The sequence below is a fragment of the Neophocaena asiaeorientalis genome, unplaced genomic scaffold (genome assembly GCF_003031525.2).
Source record: "Neophocaena asiaeorientalis asiaeorientalis breed wild unplaced genomic scaffold, Neophocaena_asiaeorientalis_V1.1 scaffold177, whole genome shotgun sequence".
Lineage (NCBI taxonomy): Eukaryota > Metazoa > Chordata > Mammalia > Artiodactyla > Phocoenidae > Neophocaena > Neophocaena asiaeorientalis.
Genome location: NW_020172779.1, coordinates 22190101 through 22203948, shown reverse-complemented (window position 1 = coordinate 22203948; position 13848 = coordinate 22190101). Strand labels below are relative to the sequence as shown.

The following is a 13848-nucleotide window of genomic DNA, read 5'->3' as shown; positions in this document are numbered from 1 at the left end:
GGAGGCTGGAAGGAGTCCTGGGCGCGGAACCTCGATCCCTTCCCTCGGCCCTGGCTTGGAGTATCCAGCAGGGTGGAGGAGCAGAGGAGGGGGTACTTCTGGGTCCCCTCGGTTCCTCAAGGACTCTCGTGTCTGGGGAGCACCGGGCGTCACCGCCAGAGGCAGGCCCGCAGCCTAAGTTCTAGCGGCTGCCTGCTTGGATTCGAGGCTCCAGACCCAAGAGGAGCGGGGGCTCAGGATGCCGCCCGGCAAAACAGGAGCCGCGGTGCGAGTGGCCGGAACGCGGCGGGCAGCCCCTGGGCCGGGACCCAACCTCGGCCCCGCCCCGGCCCCGCCCAAGCCCCGCCCATCCCCGCCCCCAGAGTGGCTCCCGGGCCCCGCCCGGCCCGGCCCGCGTGGGGCACGGATCCTGGCGGCAGCAGCTCTGTGGGCCCTTTTGGCCCAGCCCGTCCGCGTTCGAGGGCTCACATGGGTCCGCGCACGCCTTGGTCACCACCACAGTGCCACGAAGGGGTAGCCTGCGGGCGGGACAGAACCAGGGTCGCGAGGGCGCAGACCTGTTTGTCCGCAGTGCGAACTGGGGGACCGGCCCATCGTGGACTTGAAACTCAGTTCCGTAAAAAGGGGGCGGTCTCCCTAACAGCCCTGGGGGAGACCGACTCCATTACTTCTGTGCTGGGGTTCTTTTCTGGGTGCTGTCTGCCCAGGGCGAGTCCCGGAGCCAGCGTCCCTGGTGAGGCAGACCTGGGCCCCCAGGGCATGTGCTGACGTTCAGGCAGCGGGCCACGGTGGTGGTCCAAGCATTGGGCACAGGCGAACTGCTCACCTGCGGGCTGCCCCAACACCCCACATCTTTTGTGGGGTGGATGGATGGGGTCCCAGCTCTGCGCCCTGCAGCTGTGGGCGCTTGGGCAAGAACTCTGCATCTCTTCTGACTCAGGAAGGGCCCCCTGGGGTACTCCAGGACTACACAGCACCTACTGGAGACCCACTCTCCTTCCCATCTAGCTTGACTCCCTGCTGCAGCTGGAGTCCAGTGGGGAGGGTGGGGACATTCCTGGGGAGCCAGACCAGTCATCAACCTCAGCCCTGGCGGAGAGACGTCCAGCCGAGCCAGAGTCCTCAGGGGAGTTGAAAGCCCAGGACTTGGTGTGGCTGGGAGCTGGGGCCAGGGCGGGAGATGCCCACTCAGGGGCCCGATTTGGGGTGGGCAGGAGCCCTCTGTGCGACCCCAGGTCAGCTCCTTCACCTCTCTGGGCCTTTTTCTACCGGGGTTGGAATGCAGCCTCACCAGTTCTAACTAACTGTGTGATCTTGGGCAAGTTGCTTCACCTCTCTCTGCCTCGGGTTCCTCCTCTGCACAGCCCTGCCCCCAAGGGGGGAGGAATGAATGAATGACTGCAAGGGAGGCGGCAGAGGAGTGCGGGGCCCGTGGTGAGCGCTATGCCATGTCTGCTTTTGTCGTCACCTATTACTATAGATGCAGACAGACCAGGACAGTATCTCTCCCACGGAAGATGCTCGGCAAGTGGCATCTTAAAAACAAAAACACGTCGGTCTGTCCGGAGGATCACCTCAGCCACCACGGGGGTGTCTCGTCCTTACCAAGGAGAGATAGAGGTTTAAAAAAAAGGAAAAGCGGTTTCCTGAAGAGAGTGTGACCAGGTGTGTAAACTCGCAGGATGCTCCTTATTCTTGCACAAGAAGCGTCACCATGAGGGTGAAAATGGGGACGGAAAATGGGGACCATCCTAGGGCGTGGGGAGAGGGTTCTGCACTTCCTCTTTCTTGCTTTCCCACAGTTTCTGACGATGAAGTGGTGTGGGGTGGAGCGGGTGGGGGTCCCAGTCCAGACGCTGCGTTGGGCTGGCTCAGGGACCCTGGGCTGCCCCTGCAGGTGGCCCCCATGCTGTCCTCACCCTTGGAGAGGCAGAGCCCCCGTCAGCCCTCCATCCCCGCGGTGCTGGGTCGGGAGCGCTCCTGCACCTCCCGGGGCCTGTCCCTCTTCTGGAGGCTCAAGGCTGCGTGACCTCAGGGATGGCTCAGGAGGCGAGAGGAGGCCTCGGGTTACAGGGCATGGGGACCCACCCGCCATCTCTCTCCTCTCATGTTGACCCAAAGAATTCAAACCACTGGGGCCCAGGGCACCTCACCTCCATGAGCCTTGGCCCCAGGGCGGAGCACCCCTCCACAGGGAGGCGCTAAGGTGTGGGTCGTCCTGGGCTCTGAGTGCGGGGACCTCTGGTCTCCTCTGCCGTCCCGACGTCACCAGCCGCAACACTGGGCTCCCTGGGGTGCCCTGGCCTGGACTCGGGTGAGTGCGACCCCACCCCACCTGCTGCTGTGCCAACCTGGAGGGTCTCTCCAGTACCCGGGTTCTAATCCTGCCTAATCTACCACCCAGCGCCTGGTGTGGGCTGGAAGCACCGTCCTGTGCAGGCAGGTCTCACCCAGGGCCCGGCCCTCCGTGAGCCCTGGTGCCCGAGGGCAGGGGCCAACTGGGTTTTCAAAAGGACTTTCCCAGGTATGAAAAAGGCCAGGCAGGGGCCGCGTCCCCTGGGGCTCCCCCAGGCGTCACAGCTAGTTACCCCGGAAGGAGCCCCAGCTAGTTACCCCGGAAGGAGCCCCAAGCGTGCGATGGGAGCATCGTAGAGAGGGGAGGGGCCCGCGGTCGGGGTTGGGGAACTGGCTCAGCACTGGACACCCTCTTGTACAGTTTGAATTTTTTGCTCTGGGTGTGAAGCCCTTACAACAAACAAAATAAGAAATTGAAGAAACAGACAGAGGGGCTGTCCTCAAGCTGAAGGGGGAGGACAGGGCAGGGGTTCTGGCGGCCTCATGCAGCAGCAGCAGCCCCTCCCACCCAGAAATGTCTCCATGCCTTGAAGTCTCTGGGTCAGTCCTCACAGCAGAGATGGGTCCCAGTGAGCATCTGAGGCTCAGAGAGGTTGAGCAACATGTGCGAGGCCACACAGCAAGAGCCGGGAGGTCCCAGGGACACGGCCTTGCAGCAATGTCCTCCCTTCTAGGAGTCAGACATTTGCTCCTGCCCTGGCTGGAGCCAAGTGCACAGCCACAGCCACAGACGTGGCCCCCAGGTGGCAACCCTTCACAGCCCTGGACCACAACCTTGACCTCAGCCTGCAGGCATGCAAGGACAGGTTCTCTGCAACCAAGCCCATGGGCCTTTATTAAGGGCCTACTGTGTGTTGGGGTTGCTGCTGCCCCAGGACCCCTATGAACATGGGGAGCTGTTCCCCCCTCCAAGCTTCATCTCTTGGGGCTCCCAGGACCTCCCACCTCTGACCCTAATTCTACTCGGAACATTTCCTCTCAGCCTTTTTGGGGCCCTCCTGAGAGCCTGCTTCATGCTGGGTGCGGGGGACACCACGGACAGGACCTGGCTCAGCTCGTGGAGGGGGCAAGCAGGGAAGGCTTCCTGGAGGAAGAGGTGCCTGAGTGAAGGTTAAGGGGTGGGTCGGAATATTGGGAGGGGGTCTGATGGGCCATCTGCACGCTGTTCCACATCACAGAGCGCAGCCTGCCGGGCGGTGGGAGCTGGGCCGGAGTCCTGGAGGGAGCCAGGGAGGGCTGGAAAGGGCAGAGGGGCATCGCCCGACCTGAGTTAGGGTTCAGAAGGGGCCGTGACTGGACCGGGTGTGTGTGAGGAGTGCCCCCCGGGCCCCTGGGCACCACTGCCCAGCATGGGACACAACAGCGTCCTCCTGGATCCTACAGCTGCCCGGGGCCCCAGAACAGCAGCACACCAAGAGCGGTGAGCAGCGTCAGGGTGACGATGGCCGGCTGCAGGGTGTGGGTCCCGCTGGCGTTGCACAGGTCAGTAGAGCAGCATGTGACGTTTTTCTCGCCCACGTAGTAGTTCTCTGAGTCCTCCACACAGTGCGAGCTGCAGCCCTTCCTGATGAGGGTCAGGAGATCAACAGCACCTGGGCGAGGCATGGGGACCACTGGGCGAGGGCCGGGCCCTGGATACTCACCCACCAAATATAGATGGGAAGCTGGGCATCTATATTTATGTGTGGACAGGAGAACAAGTGGGCAGGTGGACAGGTGGAAGGATGAACAGTCCAGCGCAGAGACCTAATCCCAGGCCCTTTGAATCCCTGCCAGTGGAGGGAAGGTGCAGGGCTTCTAGGGGATGGTGCAGGGGGCAGGGCAGGGGCACAGGGAGGCCTGTGGGGACAGCAGGGCCACTTACGGATGCGCTCGGTCCAGCACTGGGTCTCAGAGTGGCTGCAGTTCTGCACGTGCTGGCAGTCCTGGTTGCTGACCTCGGCCTGGCAGGAGTAACACTGCAGGGCGGTGCCTGCAAGGTGGGGGTGGGGTGGAGCTCAGAGGCTGCCCAGCCTGCCCTCCCACGCTGCGGGGGTGTGGGGGGAACCTCTTTTTCTCATAGGTCACACAGTAGAGAGCACTGTCTGGTACACAAGAGCCACCAACTGGGGGCCCCTCACAGGGAGGGCACCACGCCCACCCCCTTGCTTCTAAGGCCCTGTTACAATGCCCACGCTCCTGAGAGGGACGCGCACCAGGCAGGTGAGGGCAGGATGGACAGGACCCTTCACACTCCCTCTCAGCATTCCCCTCCCCCCAACCCGGAGCTGTGAGCCCGGAGGTGCGCCCCTGGCCCCGCCCTGCTCTGTCCTTGGGGGCAGTGGCCCCAGCTGTCATGATGATTAGGTCTCCTCTGGGTAAAACAATGATGAAGCTGGGATCCACGTCACCCCAGTGCCAACAGGTTCCCCACGGCCAGCCTGTGCTCGGGCACCACACACGCTGGCCGACCCGTGTGTCCTCGGGCACCACCATGATCCCTGCTTTCCAGAAGAGGGTGCTGAGGCTCTGAGGGCTTTACTGATCACCCGGGGCCCTGGCCCGGGAGAGTCCCTACCGGGCCTGAGTCCAGACTGGAGCAGTGCAGGCCCACGGCCTACCCCTGCTGCCCCCATCAGAAGCCGGGGCTGGGCCTGGGTAGAAGGATCTCTTCCCTCCGACCCTCTGTGGCCCTTCTTCACTTGAGGCCCTTTGCCCCTGTGCCCCCCACCCACTCCACAGGCTCTCTGCGCATACCTCCAGCAGCCAGGCCAGCCCCACGGCGCTGGAGGAGAGACCCCCGTGCTGCCCAGCCTGCTCCCGCCTCGGGGGACAGCTAGGAGATGACCCGGTATCCTGGCTGCACTAAGAGCTGCCCCAGGGGGAGCTGGGTGGGGTCAAAGCCCCTTCTCTGCGCCCCTGCCTCGTGTCCTTCCGCCCAGCCTGCCCCCTCCTTCCTCTCTGCCCCTCTGGCCTTCCTCGATCTGCCCTGCTCCCCCCACCCTGCCCCGTGACCCCCTGCGGTCTCACCTGGCTGCAGGGCCAAGACAGCGGCTAGCAGGGCAAGGAGGACAGCCTTCATGGTGGTGGGTGGGCAGCAGGGAGCAGACCTTGGGCGGCTTTATATGGTTCTGCTGGCTGGGGTGGGGGGGGTGGCTGCCCACAGTCAACACCAGTAGCTTCCTGGCTGCAGGGCCCCAGGGCGGGGCAGGTCCCAATCTCCAGCCCCCCCCGACGGCTGCACCCTCCCGCTCCCTTTGGCCTTCTTTCTGCTTCGGGAAGGCAGAGCCTGCCCGGGGCAGGGGCCATTTCTCAGCCGCCCCAGGACGAGGCCGCAGACCACTTCTTCACCACCTCAGAGGGGCGGCAAGGCCAGAGAAAGGAGAGCATATTCCCCAGATTCACTCACTCTTGTCTTTGAGCCCAGGTTGAGGGCCCCTCCCTCGGCCCCACTGTGCTCTGTGTGGGAGCCATGCTGACCCCTGTGGCTGAGTCCCACTGGGGTGACAGGCCTTGATCAGATGGCACAATCAGCAGGAAGGAAATGTGGGCTGCAGAGAGGGGGCCTGGTGGGGACCTTCTGGGGAGGCTGCCAGGGCGCGCGGGTGTGGAGCACAACGTACGGGCCGGAGCTGCGGGCCTCACCCTCATGACCTTACTCAATACCCCACCACACCGTGGCACTTTAGCTGCAAGGGAGTCCTGGAAATGCTGTGTCAGTGGCCTCTGCGGGACGAGGAGGTGACAAGAGCTCGGCACTGGGCCAGATATTTTCCATCCAGACCCAGGCCCCCTCTCCACCCTGTTTGTGTCCTGGGTCCCATAAGGATCCTATAAAGGCTTCCACTGGCCAAGACCTGAGGGTGAGATGCTCAGCAGTCAGGCCACCTGTTCTGCCGCACCTGACGCCTGGGCCACCATGGCGTCACCAGCCTTCTCCCATCACAGCAGCTCCAGCCAGCCTCTGGGACTGGCCCTTCCCCTCATTCCTCTGCACCTGGGAGGGCCAGTGGCTCCTGGCTGCTGTTGCCCTGGGGGCCATGAGTGGTCCCTGTTGCCCTCTCAACCTGACCCTCCCTTTGTGCCCAGTCTCCCTGGGACCCCTTGGAGTGTCGACCAGGTGGTGGCAGGCACAGGCTGCGCCCACTGCCTGCTGGCCCCAGGGTGTGTCTGGGGGCACGAGCTCCTCCTACAGGGGGAGAGGGCCTCTCATTTCCTCAGGTCTTCCTGGCCCTGTGGATGGCCTCGTGGAGCACATCTCACTCCCCTCCTTGGTTTACCCCCCAGAAAAGGGCCCAGGGCACGTCAGGGGTGGAAAGGATGTTCCCAGGCGCAACATCCTTAGGGGAAGGGGCTCCGTGGGCCGCAGGGAAGGCCGAGGGGCAGTGGATGCCTCGCAGTGGGGGGCAGCCTGGGAGCAGGGTGACAGGGCGGTGTGGGCCAGGGGTGCCTTGAGACCCGGCCCTCCCGGGATTCACAGCACTCCTGGGGTCTACCCCAACTCCAGCCCCCCGGCTCCCCCAAGGCCGGGCTCTGTCCCTTGGAGCCTGGGGCCCAGAGAGGGAGGAACTTGCTCAAGGTCACACAGAGGTGAGCGTGTCCCCTGCACCAGTGCACCTTCCTTGCCTACGCTACGTGCCTGGCACTTTCTCTCTGAACATGCCCCCCCCCGCCCCCCGCCCCCTCAGCTCAGCTGCCTCACGTGGGATGTAAAATGTTTGTGCCTTCACTGTTCCCTTGTGGGGCTGCCCGTCTGCGCCCCTCCCCCACCCCAGTTCACGGGGAGCTGCGGTGCCCTGGGCTGGGGCCTTTCTTATCTGTTTTGTGTTCAAGGCACCCAGCACCTAGCACCAGCCTGAAGCACTCATTCTTCAAATATTGACAGTTGCCTGTGTGTTCGCTGATGTGATCTGATATGAAGTGGTTGCTGTAAGGCAGTGGTTCCCAGATGGGGGTGTTTCCGTGGCCCAGGGGACGTTTGGTGGGGTGTGAAGACATTTTCAGTCGCCCGAATGGGGGTGCTCCTGGTGTCCAGGTGTGCAGGCCGAGAATGCTGCTCCACACCCGGCCGTGCACAGCACAGCACGACACAGTCCTTGGCTGACGCAGGCAGGACCCGCCGGGAGCCCCGGCGGTGACGCCGCTTTGCTGGGGTTGGGACCCGCCACTCTCCCTTACGATTTTTCCCTTTGTGGTGGGAATCTCTGCTGTATTTTGGAGGCATGTAATTTGTCTGGTTGCACAGATTCACAGCCAGAGAGGAATTTGCCAGGATGAATCCTACCTGGACTCGGCCATGTCTGACGTAGAGAGGGTCTGGAGGAGACTTTGGGCTTTAGGGGTTAGTGCGGACCCTGTAATGAGTTAAGACTCCTGGGCTTATTGGGATGACGGGAATGCGCCGTGCATGTGAGAAGGACGTGAATTTCGAGGGCCAAGGGCGCAGTGCTATGGGCTGAACTGTGTCCTCCCCTAATTCATATGTTAGAGCCCTAACCCCCACCCTGATGGTTTTCAGAGAGGGGGCCTCAGGGTTGGATGAGGTCATGAGGTTGGGGCCCTCACGATGGGATTCGGTGACCTGAGAAGATGTGGCACCAGCTCTCTCTCTACCACGCGAGGATACAGTACGAGGGAGCCACCTGCAAACCAGGAATAGAGTCCCCACCAGAACCTGCCCGCCCAGGAACCCTGATCTCAGACTGCTGCGCTCCAGAACTGGAAGAGAAAAAATTCTCTTGTTTATGTCACCCAGACTCTGGTATTTTGTCATGGCAGCCCAAGCTGACCGAGATAGATGACCTAATGGACATGACTCAAATATAGAAGACCACGGCTGTGATGCCCTGTGGACAGTTATTAAACTCCACTCCTCATAACAGTTTGAGCTCTGACCTGGGCCCCAAACTGAGCTCTCACTGGGGTCAAAGCCTGAGCACCGACCCTGGGCCAATGCTGAGCCCCATCCCGTCACTCATGCACTGGGCATGCAGTGAGCCTCAATGGAGCCTGGATCCTTTGGTGGGATCCAGCTTTCCGGGAAGGCCTGTGGGGGCGTGACTGCCTGCGGTCCCTCCACACAGGAATGGGGTCGAGGTGTGGCTTCGATGTGACTTCCCCTTAGCCCCCTTCCTTTCCTCTGCTCTGCGGCCACCTCCTAGGACTCCAGATTTTCCTGTTCTCTCGTGGCCCTCCACCTGCCCGCCCAAACCGGTTGGGTTCCCTGGAAATCCTGCCTGTTCACATAGCTCAGAGATTTCCCTGATCTTGTCAGTGTGAAGCTGGGGCTGCTAGGACTGGTGGTGGGGCTGGGCACTGGGGGGAGGCAGGCTGTGTAGGGTAGACCCACCTCACAGGGGTTCCTTACCAACGGGCCACTGCCACCTCCTGGGGCTTCCACGTGGTTCCACACTTTCATGGACATCAGTTTTGGATGAATTCATTATTTTATGCAGAATTAATTTAAAAAATAAAGATGGGGTATTACTGCAAAACTTCAACTGAATTCTCTTCCACATTTGTAGACATTTTCCTTTAGAAAAATGCATGTATCACCAGGAGGGTAATTGGTGCACTGCCAGATCCCTGACAGATTGGGGAGAGTGTCCACAGTGCCAGGCTCCCCATTATAGGTTCTCAAAATTAAAGCCGTGTACTGCAAGCTCTGACTCTGTGAGGGTGTCTCTGTGTGAAAACTGCATGTGGGAGCAACCGTGTGGAATGCATGTGTGAGGGTGTGTTCCTGGGTGAACAGTGCACGTGGAGGGCGTGTGTAAATGCGTGTCCCACAGCTGAGTGTGCGCGCAGGGCACTGAGACCCCGTCCACCTGATCGGTGCGCCAGCCCCACACCGTCTGTCCTGGGCTCAGGGGTCTCTGTCCCCAGAGAGCCCTGGTCGCAGAGGTGCCCCTCCTGTGTGTTCCCGAGTCCTCAGGGCCTCGGGGCCTCTCAGGACTGAGCCCCTAGCCGGCCCCCCTTCTCCTGTCCACTCCTACCTCCCCGAGTAAAGTCGGGGAGCCAGGAGCTCTGGCCACACCCCCAGCCCCCAAGTAAAGTCCTCTCTGCTGTGAGAAACCCTCGCCCTGGCTCTGGGGGAACCGGACATCTCTCCACCCGAGGGTCTGGAACCTGGGCTGGGTGCCCAGCATGGCGCAGGCCAAGGGCCATGGGCAGAGGGGCCACAGCACTCAGGAGCCCCGTGGGCTTGGAAGACAGTGAGAGCAGGACCTCGCCAGGCCTGGTGGCCCAGGAGGACCTTTCTGGGGCACGTGGGATGCCACTGGAGGGGGCGGTGAGGGGGCGTCCGGTCAGCCAGACCCTCTCCAAGGCCTTTGGGCTGTGGACAGTCTGGCTTGGTGGGGGGCCTGACCCTGTGCGTTGGGGAGATACTTGGGGGAGGGGGCCCTCCATGCCAGGCTTCATGTGACACCAGGGGATGGTCTTCCTTCTCCTTGTCTCTTCCCAACCCCTTCCTCTCTGCCAGAGTGGACTCAGTCCTGGAGACGAGGCCCAAAGCTCCCAGTGTGATCGTGGGAGCATCGGCCCCAGCAGGTTCTGAGGGGAGCAAGAGATCCGGTTCCCACAAGGTGGCAGCAGAGTGCCATGCGGGGATGAAGACGGCCTTCCTGGGGTCAACCTCACCATCCCCGGAGACCCCGATGGCTAAGGGCCCTCCAGTCCGCCGTGGGGCAAGGGCAGAAGCCAGGGCCAGGGGAGGCAACAGCGGGTTCAGGGCGACCTGGGGGGAGTGAGCAGAGGCCAGACGCTGCCTGGATGTGGAGGGCAGAGCGTGGGGGGTGGGGGGACAGAGAGTCAGGGACGACTCCGCGTTTTTGGCCGGAGCGATGGAAACGTGGAGCTGCCACTCACCGCGGTGGGTGGTGTGAAGCTGGAGCCCGGCCAGGGGAGGGGTGCGAGCGCAGGTGTAGAAATGCCGGCTCGAGGGTTAGAAGGCTACGTACGTCGGGACGCTGGGTAGGGCACAGGCGGCTAGAGTTTGCGGGAGGGGTCCTGGCAGGAGGCATAAATTTGGGAGCTGCCTGCCTTTGCTGGTAGGCACAGCAGGAGACTGGAGGAGATCCCAGGAGGGGGCATGGGCAGAGAGGAGAGAGCCGAGGGGTGAAGCTGGCCCGTTGGGAATCATCAGGGGAGGGTGAGGAAGGAGGGCCAGGGGTGGTCGCGTCCTGGGAGCCAAGGGAAGAAGGTGAACGAAGAGGGAGAGAACTATGCAAATCTATCCTAGTTCCCTGTTGCTGCTGCAACACATGACCATAAACTGGGCTTAAAACAACACACGGGGCTTCCCTGGTGGCGCAGTGGTTGAGAGTCCGCCTGCCGATGCAGGGGACACGGGTTCGTGCCCCGGTCCGGGAAGATCCCACATGCCGCGGAGCGACTGGGCCCGTGGGCCATGGCCGCTGAGCCTGCGCGTCCGGAGCCTGTGTTCCACAACGGGAGAGGCCACAACAGTGAGAGGCCCCCGTACCGCAAAAAAAAACCCCCAAAACCCTCCCACATTTATCACCTTACAGTTCTGGAGGTCAGAAGTCTGACGCGAGCCTTACGGAGCTAAAAATCAAGGGGTCCACAGAGCTGTTTCCTTCTGCAGGCTCTTTTCCGTCTCCTGCAGGCCCTGCATTCTTGGCTGGTGGCCCCTTCCTCCATCTTCTAGGCGCACACTCCATCCTGCGGCTGCTGTCACATCTCCTTTTCTCCCTCTGCCTGCATCCTCACATCCTTCTCCGGCTCTGTGCCTCCTTCCTCCCTCTTATGAGGACCCTGTGATGACACCGGGCCCATCCTCATAATCGGGATAATCTCCCATCTCAAAAATCGTAACGCAATTGCATCTGCAAAGTCCCTGATGCCATGTGAGGTGACCCAGTCACCGGTTCTGGGGATTCGAGCTTGGACGTCCTCTGCCCCCCATGCAAAATACATTCACCCCATCCGAAGGTCCCCCAAATCTCAACTCATTACAGCATCAACTCAAGTCTGAATCTCATCCAAGTCTCCCCAGCTCAGAAATTTCAAATCTCATCATCCAAATCATCTAAATTAGGGGTGGATGAGGCCAGAGAGGAGGAAAACAGCGTTGGCCGGTGGACTTCGCAAAGGGAGGGGCTCAAGCACTGCCCTCCTTCATCAGAAACGTCCCCACACGAGGCCTCCCGGCTGGGGGTGCCGGGCCCACCCTGCCCTGCTGCCACCCCTGCCCAGGACAAGAGGCCCCGCCTTTTCGGCCCAGAGATGCACCCATCTCCGAACCCGAGCCTATGGTCACCGCGCGCCCGCCGCTACCCGCGGAGACACAGAAACGCCGAGTCCCCCGGGCCGCCTAGAGCGTCCCGGAAGTGGCTGGGGGAAGGCGGAGCGGCGCGGACCGGCGGGGGGCGGGGCGTTTCCGGCCGGCGGTGGCGGCTCGTGGGCAGCAGGGGAGGGGCGTTCGGGCTTGCGGGGGCGCCGGGCGGGGCCCGGGGCCGAGCTGCTGGTGCGGAGCCTCCCCCGGGCCCCCGAAACCGATCTGGTCTCTCCGCAGCCTCCCTGCGAGCCTGGCCGGGGCTTCCCCCCGAGGAAGGACCAGACCCCGAGGTCCCTTCGCCAGGAAGGAGCCGGCCTGAGACCTGGCTGCTTTCTTTTCTTTTTGGTTTTTGCCTTTCTGCCCCAGACGTGGCCCCCGGCGTTAGAAACGCTGTCAAAACAAGCCTCTCCCCTAACCCGAGCCGTCCCCCTGCTTCGGGCTGCCCACGGCCCCGCACCTGCGCCCACGAAGTAGGGGTCTGCGTGGGTAACTAACCGCCCGCCTCCCCTCTCTGCAGGGTGCGCACCCCCATGTCCGCCCCTGACCCAGGACCCCTCCCCATTCCCTCTTGCCCCTCAAGACTTAATCCAGCCCTTCTTCGGGCCGGAACACTTGTGTCCGGAGTATTTTTCTGATAGTCGCCCCGCTCCCCACACACGCCCTTGCACACTACTGGCTACTGCCGAGGAAACGTGGTTTCTCACATCCTCCTCCTAAATTCCTCAGGCTCTCCTCTAAGGAAGAGCGTCTCCCCGCCTACAGGAAGGGGCAGAATGCAGGTGGTGCCCCACTCTTCTCTCTCCTGCCCCATCTCTGCCCCTGGGGCCCAAGAGGGTATCAGTGGCAAGGCTTAAAACCGTTTTAATTTTTTGGCCGTGTTGTTTCCTTTTGGTTTAAGAAATTGTTTCAGAAGTAATATCTGAATTTCACTTTTAAAGGAAGTTTTTGTCTCTCCAGCGGGACCGGTGTTTCCATCTCCGTTGTATCAGGCTCAGACGTGAGGAAGCGTCCACAGTGAGCCCGTGTCTGGCGCTGAGCCTCCTCCCGGTGCCACGTCTGGCCCTTCCTCCTGCCTTTTGTGCTTAGAGTCAGTCCCTCGCGAGTGACCGGGGGTCCCCTATTTCCTCCTGGTTTTTATGGTGGTTTTAAATTAAATGTTTCCTTAAGGATGGATTATGGCCTTTAGTTCCCTCTGCTCTCCACAGGGCCAAGCAGCGCACAGTCACACTGTCCCCCAGTAAATATCGCGTTAGCCGGAAAGGTCGTTCGGGATTTTCGCTGGCATCTTATGGAAAAGCCTGAACAAACTTTATAGCCAAGCCAATAGAATGAAAATAGGTCCCAGCACCCGCACTTTGCAGACCAGGAGACTGACTGAGAAGGGTTAAAGGGCGTACCTTGGGCTGGCTGCTGACATGCCTAGGATTTGTCTTTGGGACTCTTGCTACATCTGAATAAACTTCATTTCTGTTGAGCTGTGGTCTCAAGGGGCTACCTTTTTATGTTGCATACGTGAGTAGTCCTGTGGCCTCACCCGTGGCGTGAAGTTGGACAGAGCCGAGTGTGAGGGTTCGGGAGGGAGGTGAGGTGGGAGTTGCTGCCTTTCCACGCTGGGACCTGGCGACGGATGCTGTCAGCTGCCTGTGGTGCTGCCTCGGTGACTGGCAGTCCCTCCCGGGTGCGAGGGAAGCCAGGGGACACAGCTGGCCGGGAGGGAGAAGACAGGACTCGTGGCAGACACGCCACACGGCCCGAGCAGACCAGCCAGGGCTGGTCAGCGTGGGGATAACAGCTCTTCACTCCTCGGGGGCTGGAAGAAGTTGGCGTTTTACCAGGTGACGTGTGACAGGGCTGTGATTCTCACAGGCTGCCCAGGTCAGCCAGGACCATCTGCTCAGTCCTACATGTCTGCTCCACGGAGCAGGGAGGGGTGGGGGGCGTTTGGGGAAATTGTCATAAAGGGATGGACATGACCAGCTGGAAGGGACTGTAATGACCCAGATCTTTATGAGGAGGAAAGGTAGATGATGATGAAAGACAAGTTAGACCAGAGCTGTGGGGTTTATATAAGTCACTTTCCTTTATGTTCTCTTACTAGCTTTAACCAAAGACGTGTATGTCAACTTAAACACAAAGTTTACTACTTACAAGGATATATAACTGATGCAGGAAGACCACCCTGCTCCCAGCGGGGCCAGAAGACAGTTCTCGTA

At 61.3% G+C, this 13848-nt stretch overlaps 1 protein-coding gene across 1 annotated transcript; it reads right to left on the bottom strand.

Annotated features, from left to right (window-relative positions):
* Positions 1-2624: 2624 nt before the first annotated feature.
* PSCA (prostate stem cell antigen) lies at positions 2625-5427 on the bottom strand. The gene is made up of 3 exons (XM_024741239.1): positions 5365-5427; positions 4220-4327; positions 2625-3947 (listed from the first exon to the last, which is right to left on the bottom strand). Exons 1-3 carry the CDS (start codon positions 5414-5416, stop codon positions 3733-3735), a joined length of 375 nt encoding a protein of 124 aa, XP_024597007.1. The 5' UTR covers positions 5417-5427; the 3' UTR covers positions 2625-3732.
* Between the last annotated feature and the right edge of the window lie 8421 nt (positions 5428-13848).